This window comes from Pundamilia nyererei, unplaced genomic scaffold (assembly GCF_000239375.1).
Source record: "Pundamilia nyererei isolate P.nyererei 1_Seehausen unplaced genomic scaffold, PunNye1.0 scaffold00054, whole genome shotgun sequence".
In the NCBI taxonomy this organism is placed as follows: Eukaryota; Metazoa; Chordata; class Actinopteri; order Cichliformes; family Cichlidae; genus Pundamilia; species Pundamilia nyererei.
In genome coordinates this window covers 2,593,591-2,607,007 of record NW_005187455.1, presented here as the reverse complement: position 1 = coordinate 2,607,007, position 13,417 = coordinate 2,593,591, and the positions used below count along the sequence as shown (strand labels likewise).

The following is a 13,417-nucleotide window of genomic DNA, read 5'->3' as shown; positions in this document are numbered from 1 at the left end:
TTCTCATCGTGGAGATGGAAGGTTTATGACAGACAACCATACACAAGAGAGAACCTAAGGGCAATGGAGCTGGCCTGTGTTGACATCCCAGCGGAGGCCTTCCAAGGATGGATTTGCCATTCCAGGGCGTTTTTCCCGCGGTGCCTGGCAAGAGACAATATAGCCTGCGATGTGGATGAGGTGATGTGGCCCGATGCAGCACAGCGACATGATGCCGCACAGTGATTGTGGTGTGTGTGGTGTGACTAACTTCACACCCTGATCATGTTTTCAGGAGTATTGTTGTTTGCAATAGATTCTGTTTTTGCATTGAGTTGTGTTACAGTAGTGTACGTACATGCATGATTTTCTATAGATTTATACTTTTCATATGAAACTCACAAATCTAAATGCCTAATCCTCTGCAGAGATCTATGACGATCCGTTACTGTATGGTTTCTAAAAATATGTAATTATGAAACAAAGAACCTTCTCACAAATTGAGCATTGTGTTTTCAATTTTTTCGCTGTAGTGTGTAATAATGTGTATATTGTTTACATTTTTGAAAGCTTCAAGCTGCTCTTTTGGTGTGAAAGTTTGAGTTTTGCAGTGGAAAGGTGTGGTTGTGTTTATGTAGCTTTAGAAAAGGGTGTTGTGTTTAGACATTGGGGAACATGGTGGAAACATTTGAAATGTGTTTTAGCATTTGAGAAAAACCATAGTGTCATGGTTATGGTTAGGTTAGAGTTAGGCATTCGTTTCTGATGGTTAGGGTATGCAGGTAGGGAAAGCATTATGGCAATAAGATGTTCCGACTAAGAAATGAAAACAAGATTGTGTGTGTGTTTCGAAACCTGTCATTCAGTCTATTTCAAATTTGCTAAGTATATCGCCTGGGCCCTGAGGAATTTCAGTGTCTGTTGTTGTTTGAATTGAATTGATATACCTTTATTAGTCCCACAAGGGGAAAATTCATATTGTTGGGTTGAGTGTTAGTCTCATTTGTGACCTCTTAATTATGTCACTGTTTTAGTTCAAATCAATGAACTGCAATATATTAGCAGAATTTCCTAACAGTGAAAATAAGTAAAGGGTGACACTGCACATCTGGTTTTCTTTTATCAGAACAAATCAGCCTTGATAATCATTAACTGTCCACTATTGCTCATTACCCTTTTTATGTTGTATCATAACACTGCAGCACAGCCTCTCTCTTTTTGAACAGTTTTTCTCCTCTCCAATTCATCTGGGCAATATTGTACATTTAGCATATGTCAAATCAAAACTATGGCTAGATTCTGTTAAGTAATGTGAGGGCAAATAAGGGTTCAGTCATTCCATAAATCAATAAAGAAACCAAGAAACTGGGCCTTTTGTCTCTGCCCTTTGATGTCAGCTGCAATCTGCAATAAATGTCACTAAACAAAAAAACCATCCATTTCTTATTTGTCAACACAATCAAATGACAAACGAACTAAAACTGGAGTAAACAACCAGCTAATCCAGATAAGAGCAGAAATCAGTCTATAAAATGTGTAAGTCATTAAACAATCGTCTAAATAATCAAACAATTGTATCACATGTTAAGTTGTTTACGTGTTTGTGTCTTTGTCAGTATGAGCTGAGAGTCATACAAACCTGTAAGTAGCCTCGCCCTGCTCTTTCCTTTAAGGGTTAGTGGGGAAAAGAGGAGAAAAAGGGAGAGAAATCAGTAACCCAGCAGATTAAATGAGGATTGTAAAGATGTTGCCATTAATGGATATGGGAAGCATCAAGCCAAAAGGAGGCAAAAGGAAATAAATTTGAGTCCAATGGGTTTAATTACTTTCATCACATGCAAGCAGCCATGCACCACAAGGCTAAATGTTAGGTAAAGGATAGACATGGAAATCAGAAAAGTACAGTCATGGTTTTTTAGGACTCTATGAAGTCCTGAGAAAAAACAAAGTACACCCTCACTGCTTCTACAGTAACTAAGAGGATAAGTAGCAGCCAGGTGCATGTGACTAACTGATCATCAGTAAGTGTGACCACCTCTATAAAAGAAGTATTTTGGCAGTTTCCTGATCTGGATCATTCAGCTGCATGTTAACACAATGCCACAATCTTCTCAAGAGTAGATTTCAAAGCAAATTCAGCGCAGAGTTAGACCCTGCAATGATCAGCAAAAATACGCACAAAAAAGAGCTACATGTCAGACTCTACAGGCCTCAGTAAGCATGTTAAGTTACAAAAAACAGCTAAAAATCTATGGCTTATTTAAAGTGTTGCCAGAGGAAAGCCTCTTCTCTGTGAAAACATTACAACACCATGGTTTAGCTTTGCAAAGTTGCATCTTAACAAACCAAAAGACTTAAACAATTTAATTTGGAAAGACTAGGCTAAAGTGGAGCTGTTTGGCCATAATGCGAAGTGCCATGTTTGCAATAATCAAACAGCATATTACCACAAATACGTCGTACCAACTGTCAAGCATGATAGTGACCATGGCAACTTGCACTCATTGAGTTGACCATAAAGTATACCAAAGTATTCTTGAGTGAAACATGAGGATATCTGTCTGACAGATAAAGCTTATCCTAAACTGGGACACGCACCAGTGCAATGATGCCAAGCACAAAGTAAATCTATGAAATAGAAAACAATCAAGGTGCAGTCAAAGTCCACACTTCAACGTGAATGAACGATTCAATTCACATAGCGCCAAATCCCAACAACTGTCACCTGAAGGATTTTTAAACAAATGTCCACAAACCTCACAAACTGAAAAATTCTGAAAAACATGTGAGAGGCAGATGTGAATAGAAAATGATTAACTTAAGTTACTGTTTCTGAAGGTGGTTCTCTGAATCATGGGGTGTACTTCTTTTTTAACAGGATTTCATACAGTCGTGTGGAACCTTTTTTTCCCCCACAAGACTAGTTGTATACTGGCACAGCTTCAAAAATGCAGGACAAAACAAATATTAGTACATCGTAAAACTCACTCATATTCATGCCAGCTCAATATTTCTGTCTGACTTGCTGAAAGTAATGTGCTAATTTTACCCAGGCTGAATTCATAGTTTAATTAAACATCAAGTCAGCTAGAATTTGAATTAATGGCATCTCATAATCTTTGGCATCTTTTAAATTTGTGCTACAGTCTAAAAATTTAAAAAAGTACTTTCTTTCTTTTTAATGTTGAAATGACCTTTGCCTGCATTTTCTTTTAACCTGTCTGGCAGGCATTTTCAGCACTAAATATTTACAAAATGTACTCAATCATCAGACAAACTGTTAACAAAACACATCAGCAACCATATATGTTGCACACATAAGATTTGACAAATCTTATGTGTGAATCTGAGGATAGTGAAAGTTATGCCATCAGCAAGACATTCCAGAGTTTGGTATGCTTATGAAAAAAAGAACGTTACAATGATTCATAACAATGAGTTATGCAATGAAACAGCAGCCGAGGTTACACCAGAGGAGGTGAACACACACCAGGTGAGGAGGAAAAGATGAGAAGGAGGGCTGAGCAGCAGAGGCCATGATTGTAAGTCTGTAAGTTGTTACCTACTTGGCGGGGCTGCAGGTATGCAACGCCTTCAAATGAGGCTTCCAGGTAGCAATGGAAACCGAGTTCTCATCAGCAGCATAACTACGCCAGACACACTACGTGCAGAGTCAACAGGATAAATAAAGTAATGATAAATCGAACAATAAACGGAGCAAAAAAGGGGTGAGGGAGGATCATATAGGTTGGGTAGGAAGTGAGAGAAGAAAAGTGAGGAGGGAAAAAGAAAAACCTGATTAGTTTTTGGGGGGAGTGTTGATGCGGTGCGGTTGGGGGATGTTGAAGGGAGGTGGGGCAGTGATGGTGGTGGTGCTGGTGGAGGGGATACATGCCTGAGGGGGGGGAGAGCGCTTTGGTAGTGGTGCCAGGTGGCTCTGAGGTAGGGACGAGCACCGTCGGTGGAGTACATACGCCAAGCTGCCTGGGTGGGGGAGGAGCAGAGATGGACAAGACACAAACACATTCACATGTGCACACGCACGAACAGACATAACACAGAAATGACACAAACTTGGTGAGGGAAAATAGACTGAGGTTTATGTGAAAACGTAACTTCCAGTTTAAAAGCCTGTAACCACCTGGCAGATATTGTGGAGGTTGTCAGTACAGATATGAAGAGTAAATTGTGTCATTTACAGTCACTTTAGTTAATTTGACATCGTTTCTCAAAGATATGAACAAAAGTGTGAAACCAGTGTTCTAATGCTATTCCATATTAACTTTTGTCAAAGCAATGCTAAACTACAGAGACAGAGTGCAATCTGTTATATATGTCTAAAACATATCTGTATAAAATGCAAACATGGGCTGAAATGCTAACAAAAAGCAACAGGTTTGCTGGATTTCACAATATCAAAGGATTATTTTAGCACCATATGGCTATTAGCTGTAGGAAATCTAATGCTAGCTGGCTATAAGAAATATAATAAAATTAAAAATATCTTACAGAAAGAATCTTGGAGGCCTACCTTGGAGGAATATACCAGATTGTATTTGACCTATCAGTGAGAAATGTGCCTTCTACCTACATGACTCTCATGTTGGTAGAAGCATGTTGACTCTCAGTTTTCCTATTTTTCCATTTAATATGGTCTTTATAAAGGTTCAGTCATTCCTGTATTTATTTTTTTTAATTTCAGCAGCTTTTAAAAAACATTTGGGTTTCTTTAACCCGTCGTAATACTTTCACACAAACATCTGCTCTTAGGCATTTATCAGTTTATTGCTGGCAGATGGAAGTGACAAGGAGACACAGCCGCCTAATACAAAGAGTGTGGAGAGCCGTGAATTGTTTTCCTTTTAGCTGTGCATGGATTTAATTGCTCTTTGTCGCTATGGTGATTGTACATCAGAAATTAAATGGCTTCTTGGCATTTAGATAGATAGATATAATTTTATTTCGAACATGCAAATATAATTGAAATAACAGCAGAAAAAACAAAACTTAAAAATCATCAAGTTTTCATGTATATATCTATGTCTACAAAATATATGTGCTTTTAGTTTAGCATTTAGGCTAAACTAAAAGATTAGGACACCTTCTAAATTCAGTGCAGGAGAAATATTAAGTGCAACGGACTGTTTAAATTTATCAATGGAAATCGCGTGTTTGCTGGTAAAGTTATCAGCAAGTTGTAACAGTGGGGCAGGATGAGACATCAGTGTGTTTAGGGTGTTTGTCAGAGCCAGTGATGGACACAAAGTACTCTTTATACATCATCTTATTTAACTGAGCCGGTCATACAGTCTTCTATGCCAGATTAACAGTGAACCTAATTCAAAAGTAATAACTGATGAGGCCACAAGCTGTGTGCCACCTATCTTTTAAAGGTTGCTTCCTTTACATCGTCAACCATAATTTACTTGCAGCTGACTCAGCCTCCTCAAACTTGCCAGGTATGGTTACAAGATTTCAGACATGACTTGGAAAACCCAAATATAAACACTTCACACAGACAGGATGGAAAATTAACACTGACCACCTGCCAAACGCTAGTCAGTTTTGGCTGCTGATCATTATGTGGACACTTTAATATCATTTATAGATTCAATCTTGTTCTGAAAATTACACAAAAAGTTATTTGGCAAAACGACCATGACAGATGTTGAAATTTCGAATTGACCAGCTGTGAAGGCTTGAGGACAGTAGTAATATTCTGTTATGCACACACAGAAAATAGCGATTAAAAGCAGGGAGAGCTGCGTGAGATGAGGGGAGTGAAGCGACAGAGTAATGACGCCGTCCACATATTTAACACTTCACAGGTGCTTCCAAGTTTCCTTTTACCTGTTGAGGAAAATGTTATGAACTTGGCAGATAACAGACAGTGACCAGATACTTGATACACAGCCAGTAAAAGAGGAACAAGACCAATACACTGGATTAATTGTTCACTTAGTGGGTTATTAAGGATCAGTTGGGCTCCAACTGGATTTCGTCTATGCTAACAACAGATATTTATACATAACAAGGAGATCAGACAAAACATTGGTTTGATTTAATGAAATATTCATATAAATATTTATGAAAACTTTACCCATATCATCCGACTACTTATTTGGAAGGGAAAAGCACCCATACCATGTGTGCGCATACAGTGAGAATACAGTGGATCCATAATGCTATGTATAAATTATTTACTCATTTATTTTCATCAGGAAGATGCTGTCAAACAGATGGCAAAGTATCTAAGAAATTGTATCTTAATGTTACCATTAATTATTCACTAAAACACATGATATGCACCGACATATGTTCTATTTAGAACATAAAGAAATTACAACGGCATTCCCTGAGCTATCAGGTTGATATTAAGACCAGACTGCTGCATGTGACCAACAGTGAAGTTTAGTTTCCATTGTTTGTATGCTTTAGATTTCCTTTGGTTTAGTTTGACTGACATATTTACATTACTATGAGATAGTTCTTTACAAGCATGACAATGATCGCTCGGTTGCTTCGTCAAACGACTGACAGCGGATATGGGACAATGAGGGAAGAAAATGCAAGACTTCTTGGCCGCATTTGTAGATATCCTTGGAAAGGGAAAGATCTTGTCAGGCTACTATGACAGTCTAGAAACCCCTTCATTAAGAAACAGATGCAAATGATGACAGACAGTTTGGGTAACAATTTAGATTTCCAGATTTCCACTTCCAAATATGCAGTTTTAAAACTGGGTCAGCAGTAGAGTTTTGGATTTAAAGTGTGAGGAAGTTTTTGTCTAGCTGTGTCTAACAGTTGGCGAACTTGATACTATCATATTATCATAACTGATACAGCTTAGAACAACATTCGAAACAGCAGCGTGAGACTCAGACGTTCGAGTTTGGATTCCATTACTGACCGGAAAATTTCAGAAAGTAGTGCAAGGTAGTTCGTAAGATAGGAGAAGGTAGACAGAACAGACAAACGCCTACACAAAAACAAACACATGCAGTCTCACAAATACATGCAAAAAAGAGACACACACACATTTAGCTGCGCACTTCAGGGAACACACTCCACAGCAGATATTTATTGTTCATTAGCAAGCAATGCAGCTGGTCTTGTCTATTACAATAAGTGATAGTTTGAAGGAGCGTCCGCCCAGGGAATGATCGCCATGGAAACGGCTCATAAATCCCAGCAGTGTGTGTTGCAGTTGGACCTGAGAGTCGGCAGTGTGCCTCACACACTGTTAGTCATCACCAACTACACACCTTGACAAGGCCGAGAAGAGCATAATACACACATACACACACACACTCACATTAAGTACGCTCTTAATGAAACACCCCTACAGTAATAGAAGTGATGCACACCTGCACTTCAACAAAGGGTAAAGAGTGGACACACTCATGCTTTTATTTAAAAACAGGCAAAATGGACGTGAACTACACACAAATCCATGAACATTTTCACATAAAGGGAATTTTTTTTATTCTATTCACACTGGTACTCAGCTGCTTCTACTGAAAAAAAAACATCAGTCGAGGTGAGGTGTGTTTGTTCTCTGCATGTCTGAGTATCTACCTGGATGAGGCTGGCAGCTGGGTTCCTCCTTTTTTCAAAGTGCTTTTGTCGATGCTGCTCCTGCACCTTCAGGGCAAAGCCTGAACCTAGGATGCCCTATGTGGAGAAAACAAAGACACACACTGAGTTTAAACTTGAAGCAAATTCACCATAGAGAAAAAAAGCGCCTGCTCTTATTTGTGTAATATGTACAGATTATTTTGAAGAAATACAGAAAGTGTAATCAGTCATTGTGCCACGATGTTTTACTCACAGCTGGCAGGGCAAAGAAGGAGATCCCCAGCAGAGCAAAACACGCTGATAATAACCGCCCCGTCCACGTCTGTGGGGTCTTGTCACCGTAGCCAATAGTTGTAAGGGTGATCTGAAAGTTCAGAGGACACTACTCAAATAATCATAGCCAACATCATTTTATTTATACAATTTAACTCACAGGATGAAGGAAATTATATTTTTGCACGCTGAAATAAAAGAGACTCAACGCTTTCATATACACAACAGATATGAACATCAAAGCATGCATCACATTCACAGTATTGTAAAAGCGTACAAGTACAAGTAGAGACTGAGATGTGCACGTTTATGTACTGTCTGCTTTTTGGTTTTACTTCCTCAAATTTAACTGATATTCTTACAAAGACTGAAAAGTGCACAGAAGCAGTTCACATCATTTTATTACATTTAACAAAAACGTCTTGCCTTCAAGGTACCACATTCCTATCTACATCATTTGTTAAACTTCATTTCAAATGAATTTCCAAATATAAGTGATATTAATAATTTTTATAATCTTCAATAACCGGTAAAGACAAGAGTTAATTACTTTCAAACAAATTTCTCAAATGCACTTATTAAACAGAATTAAAGAACACCAACATCTGCTGAATGGCACGCTGTGCATCTCCCAAATGTTCATATTTTTCCAACCAGGGAATAAAAGATTAATCAGTGTGAAGGAAAATATCCTCAGCATTCCGAAAGCTGTGTGAAATGCAGGTTCTAAATCTGTGAAACTGGCTTCTGGATCTCTGTTTTTTCACCTTAAAATTAAATGTATCTAAACTTGAGCTTTTAGCAAGTATAATACTACAGTTTTTAGTGTCTACCAGACAGAATCTTCTCCAAGGTCGCAGCATGTGTCATTCCCACAAGCCGAATAGGCCAGTCGCACCTGGCCGCAGGAGAAAATTGACTTTATTGATTGGGCCGTTTCTTGTTTGTGTGTTGTCTGTGTCCATATTTTCAAAGGAAGAAACAGTGCGATATAGCCAGCCAAGTGTGAATTTAAAGACCATTCTTCCTTGTTTTTGTATTGCAGGTGTCATTAAGGTCACAGACAAACTATGAAAAGAAATATGTCACTGCTGCAAGATCAGAGCGACAAAAGTTTTCTTTATTTTTTGCATGTGAAAAAATTATGATGGGTTTGGAATATTTTAAGAGTTAAGAGTTCATTTTAAGAGTTAATACAAATGATTCAGCTGTCATTCAATTAAGTTATGGTTATTTTAGCTGGGACTTCAGGATGTCACAAACAGGACTAAAATAATTTTAACCGGCTGTGTTTTACAGCATGCCGTGTGCCAGGTTAGTGTGCATCTCCATGTGCTCACCGTGCCCCACCACAGAGCATCAGCGTAGGTGGCAAACTCCTTGTTGAATTCTTTCTCCACCAGATAGACCAAGAAGGAGGAGAAGATCAACACCAGAAACCCTATATACCAGGCAGTCACCAGCTCCTGCAAGAAATACAGATAAAAGATCTTTATATTTTCATAAAGATGATTTCTAACCTTGTGCTGCAAACATGGTGAAAGATATTGATTGATTCTTTTCTTTTGAATATAATCGCTCCCTATTGAGATTTTCACCACTCCACATAAGTCAATAAGTAACATTATTATCTTTTCCCCACTTTTCAACTTGGTTTGTGGTATGGAGAAAAAAAACAATATTTTTCAATGAAAATTTGGTCAATTTAAAGTTCACTGCACCAACAGTGAATACAGTACAAAATAAATATGAACATAAATGCATAAACAAGACGGATGGTCACAATATCAGGAGTACATGCAACTGGCAAATAAAAGAAATTACATCTGCATATAATATATCAATCAGAACAGTAATAGTATACTTTATAAAGTACCTGTGAAAATGGTGATTAAAAACTAGCACTAACAGATTGTCAGGTGCCATTTAACAACTCAACAACATTGCATTGATGCTATTTTAAATAAATGTGACAGTTTCCAATTAGCTCAGTTTGCTGATGTAAAATCTCACTGCAAGTTTCAAGTCTTACAGAAGGATGTTGGCTTTGAAATGATAGTCCCATACACAGTAAAGCTGATATCAAAGTACTTTGTTGCTAGCTAAAATATTCTTCAAATTCAACCATTATTTGTCATTAGCAATGACCAAAACACAAACTCGAAGCTTCAAAAGGATCACCCATTAGTCTGCAAAATAATGGGATGATGACTTGGCGGCCAAGCCCATCCTTTATATACAGTTTATTATTCAGTAGAGGAATATATTTGCACAACGTCAATTTTTGTGCAGCACAAAAGTGAGAATAATTGTACTTTAATTAACTGTGCCTTTTCTATCCACACAGCTTTTATTTATAATTGTAATGACCCCAGCTCTCTCCAGGGATAAGGGGATGTAACATTAACAGTGGAAACAGCTAAAGGCAAGATTTTAATCTTTTAATGAGTAACAGTGTTAACAGAGAACACAACAAAAGAGGAGAACCAAGGGCCCATGGTTGCTTTAAAAAAGAAATAAACAAAGAAGCAAACATAAGAGACTCCTCATCTAAGAGTCATATTCACAGTTTACAGATGTTTCAGTAGCAAAACAAAAAACATTCACAAGTGAATGTGTCTAAACAAACAGTTTGTCTACATGTGTGACATTTGGATGAGGAAGCTAACCACTGGCCCGGTCCCCAGCTACACTTTGAAGATGAGCACTAAATAAACATATTTAGTAAGTCAAACTGAAGAAGCCAAAGTCTCAGAATGAACTGCAAGTGTTTGTAGTTAACCAGAAGAGCAGAATGACCAATGTACAATCTTTCCGGTAAGCACTAACAAGGTTTACGGAAATGGCGGCAAGCTGCTCACATTAAATCAAAAGTGGCCCTGACGAACTGCTCTGCTGCCCTTTTAAGCAGGTGAGACTGCAGCTTTAATGGAGTAGGTACTGGGGCCAGTCCAAAGAGCAGCTCAGCAGTAGAACGAGCAAGTAAAATGTCCAGTCACATTTTAGACTTCTTTGACAGCTAAAGTTACTTAATGCTTTCAAGCTTTTAAGTTAAGGTTTGTGTAAACAGTCATTCCAGTAAGTCTGATACAAAGTAGTTTAAAGCCAGCTCCACTTCAGCCGCAGAAACAGTCATAGGTTTATTTCTGTATTTGAAATAATTTAGATGATTAATTACATTTTGTATACTATATTCGTTTAATTAACATACAACAGTGATTTGTAATACACAATAAAAGAGGTGGGTTGTTAGCAAATGTAGCAACACGCACCATTAGCAAACCTACAAAATCAGGCCACCTAGTGATCTAGACAAACACACACAGATCCAAACACCTCTCTATATGTTTAGTTGTAGATAGACTCCTGAAATGACTGTTAAAAAAAGCCCTACCTTACTATGTGCGTAAACTACAGATCCAAGCAGTTTCCAGGTCCCTCCCCTACGGTCCATGCGCACCATGCGCAGGATCTGAAGGAAGCGAAGGCTACGCAGCGCAGATGTGGCAAAGATGTTACCCTGGCTACCAGCTGAAACCACAGCAACTGAGGCGATAAGTACGATGATGTCTGGGGAGTAAAAGAGGGAAATTAAAGGTCATGGGTTTCACAATATTAGTAACAGGAACTGTGGTTGACTCACCTACTTTCTAAATCCATCCAACCTGCCATCCGTCACCTTTAAAACAGCTACTTATTCGCTAGAAGCTGTTGTTTTCCTTTTATTTACATGTTTACATAAGTCTTTGTTTGTCATTATATCCACAGCTTTAAGATATCATACGTATTTTGTCTCACTGAATTTCCTGAGAATATTGACGTCTTCCTTGCTTGAACACCAAAGTAAGAACTGAGAACTGCAGTCTTTTAAAAATGTGTGTTTTTATGTTCTACCCATAGCTGTGACAGTGGTAACTGTACCTGTAGTAACTAAGGGAAGACAAGTTTTATCAACATTGTTGCAACAAAAGTATAACTTCCTACTTATGAACCTGTTTATATAAGAAACTATATGTAACATCACAGGGAAGATATTAAAAGAACGCTATACAAAACACAATTAAACTGTTTGGAGTTGTGAATGGCTGCATTCATAAATTGTACAGTTACATAGCAACATCTTCACACAGACCTACCTATGACACAAAACGGTTTTCTGGCAAAGCGGAGACGTCCCTGCCAGCCTCGATAGCGGCAACAACAGCCAGCACTCCATATCCGGATGATGTACTCCAGGCCAAACACTACAATCATCACAAACTCCTGCAGGATGCATACACAATAATTCACACACTTGAACCTTGTAGCATCATAAAAATAGTCAAACACCACAATCATCACAAACTCTCGCAGGACGCACACACAATAGTTCACGCTTGAACCTCGTAGCATCATAAAGATAGACTTAAAAAGTTATTCTTTCAATAGCCTTTTTTCAAAAAGTCAAAAAGGTAAATCTGTAAAAAAAATAAAAAATAAAAATCATCACTTGCACTATAATCACTGTATATTTATGCATTTTAATGAGGGTAATTTAAAGTCACTACATGAAACAAGTTGATGTTCCTGACAGGAAAAGAAAAGGTGCAGTTAACAACATTGTTAATGACTGTTTACCATTAAGGTGAGCAAGGTCCTTCTTTTTTTTTTTCCCATAATGCAGACTGATTCACAAGTCAGACTTACAGTGATAATTCAGTGTTACAAGGCCATTAACACGGTTAATGGCTAAACTTGTGCTTTTCTTGCTTTGGTAGTAAAGATGTCTGTAATAAGAAAGACAACTTTACTGCAGATACTTTGACTCATCATAACAGGGAAAGCCTGTTTAAAGTCTACAGTGCTTCGTTTTTTGTTTTTTGTTTTTTCCAGATAAGCGACTAACAGCTGGACTAAAGCCTGCCAAAATATTTGTTTTCAAAATACTTGTTTTCATGCTGATAATTAGCCACAATTATAACAATTCTTTGAAAATATAAACTTTACTTTGGAGAATGTGGCCAATGTACTGGTCCATGTCCACATTAATGCTACAGGAGATGCTCAGCCATGGAAACCCATGATATGATGCTCCTAGTGCATTTTTTGTGTTGCTGTAAATGCCAGAGGTTTTGAAATTTCCAGTTAATGAGTCTTCAGAGCATTGGGACTTGGCGACCCTGCTCTGTAACTTCATGGCCGAGTTGCCCTGGTTCCATCAAGGCTTTAACTTTGCAATTATACCATTTCATTTGATCGTGGAATATCTAGGAGGGAGGAACCTTCACAAACTGATTATTATTGATCTGATTATTAATATCTTATTACAGTACCATGCTCCAATACTGAGCTCTTTTAAAAGATCCATTCTTTCACAAATTTTTGTAAAGGCAGACTGCATTGCTAGGTGTGTGATTCTAATCACCTTTGGCACTGTAAACAATTGAATTCAAAGATTAAGAGGTGTGGCCAAACACTTTTTTCAACATACAGGGTGGGCCATTTATATGGATACACCGTAATAACATGGGAATGGTTGGTGATATTAAAGTCCTGTTTGTGGCACATTAGTATATGTGAGGGGGCAAACTCCTCAAGATGGGTGGTG

General features: G+C 38.0%; 1 protein-coding gene across 1 annotated transcript in view; it reads right to left on the bottom strand.

Moving 5' to 3' along the window:
• Nucleotides 1-12,222, bottom strand: part of kcnq5a (potassium voltage-gated channel, KQT-like subfamily, member 5a) — a 28,583-nt gene extending 16,361 nt beyond the window's left edge. Inside the window, exons 1-8 of the mRNA XM_013910980.1 lie at nt 11,967-12,222; nt 11,225-11,400; nt 9,171-9,296; nt 7,811-7,921; nt 7,558-7,653; nt 3,775-3,963; nt 3,546-3,640; nt 1,619-1,645 (exon numbers count right to left, since the gene is read on the bottom strand). Of these exons, the coding sequence (XP_013766434.1) occupies nt 1,619-1,645; nt 3,546-3,640; nt 3,775-3,963; nt 7,558-7,653; nt 7,811-7,921; nt 9,171-9,296; nt 11,225-11,400; nt 11,967-12,222 (1,076 nt within the window). The remainder of the gene's footprint in view (nt 1-1,618; nt 1,646-3,545; nt 3,641-3,774; nt 3,964-7,557; nt 7,654-7,810; nt 7,922-9,170; nt 9,297-11,224; nt 11,401-11,966) is intronic.
• Between the last annotated feature and the right edge of the window lie 1,195 nt (nt 12,223-13,417).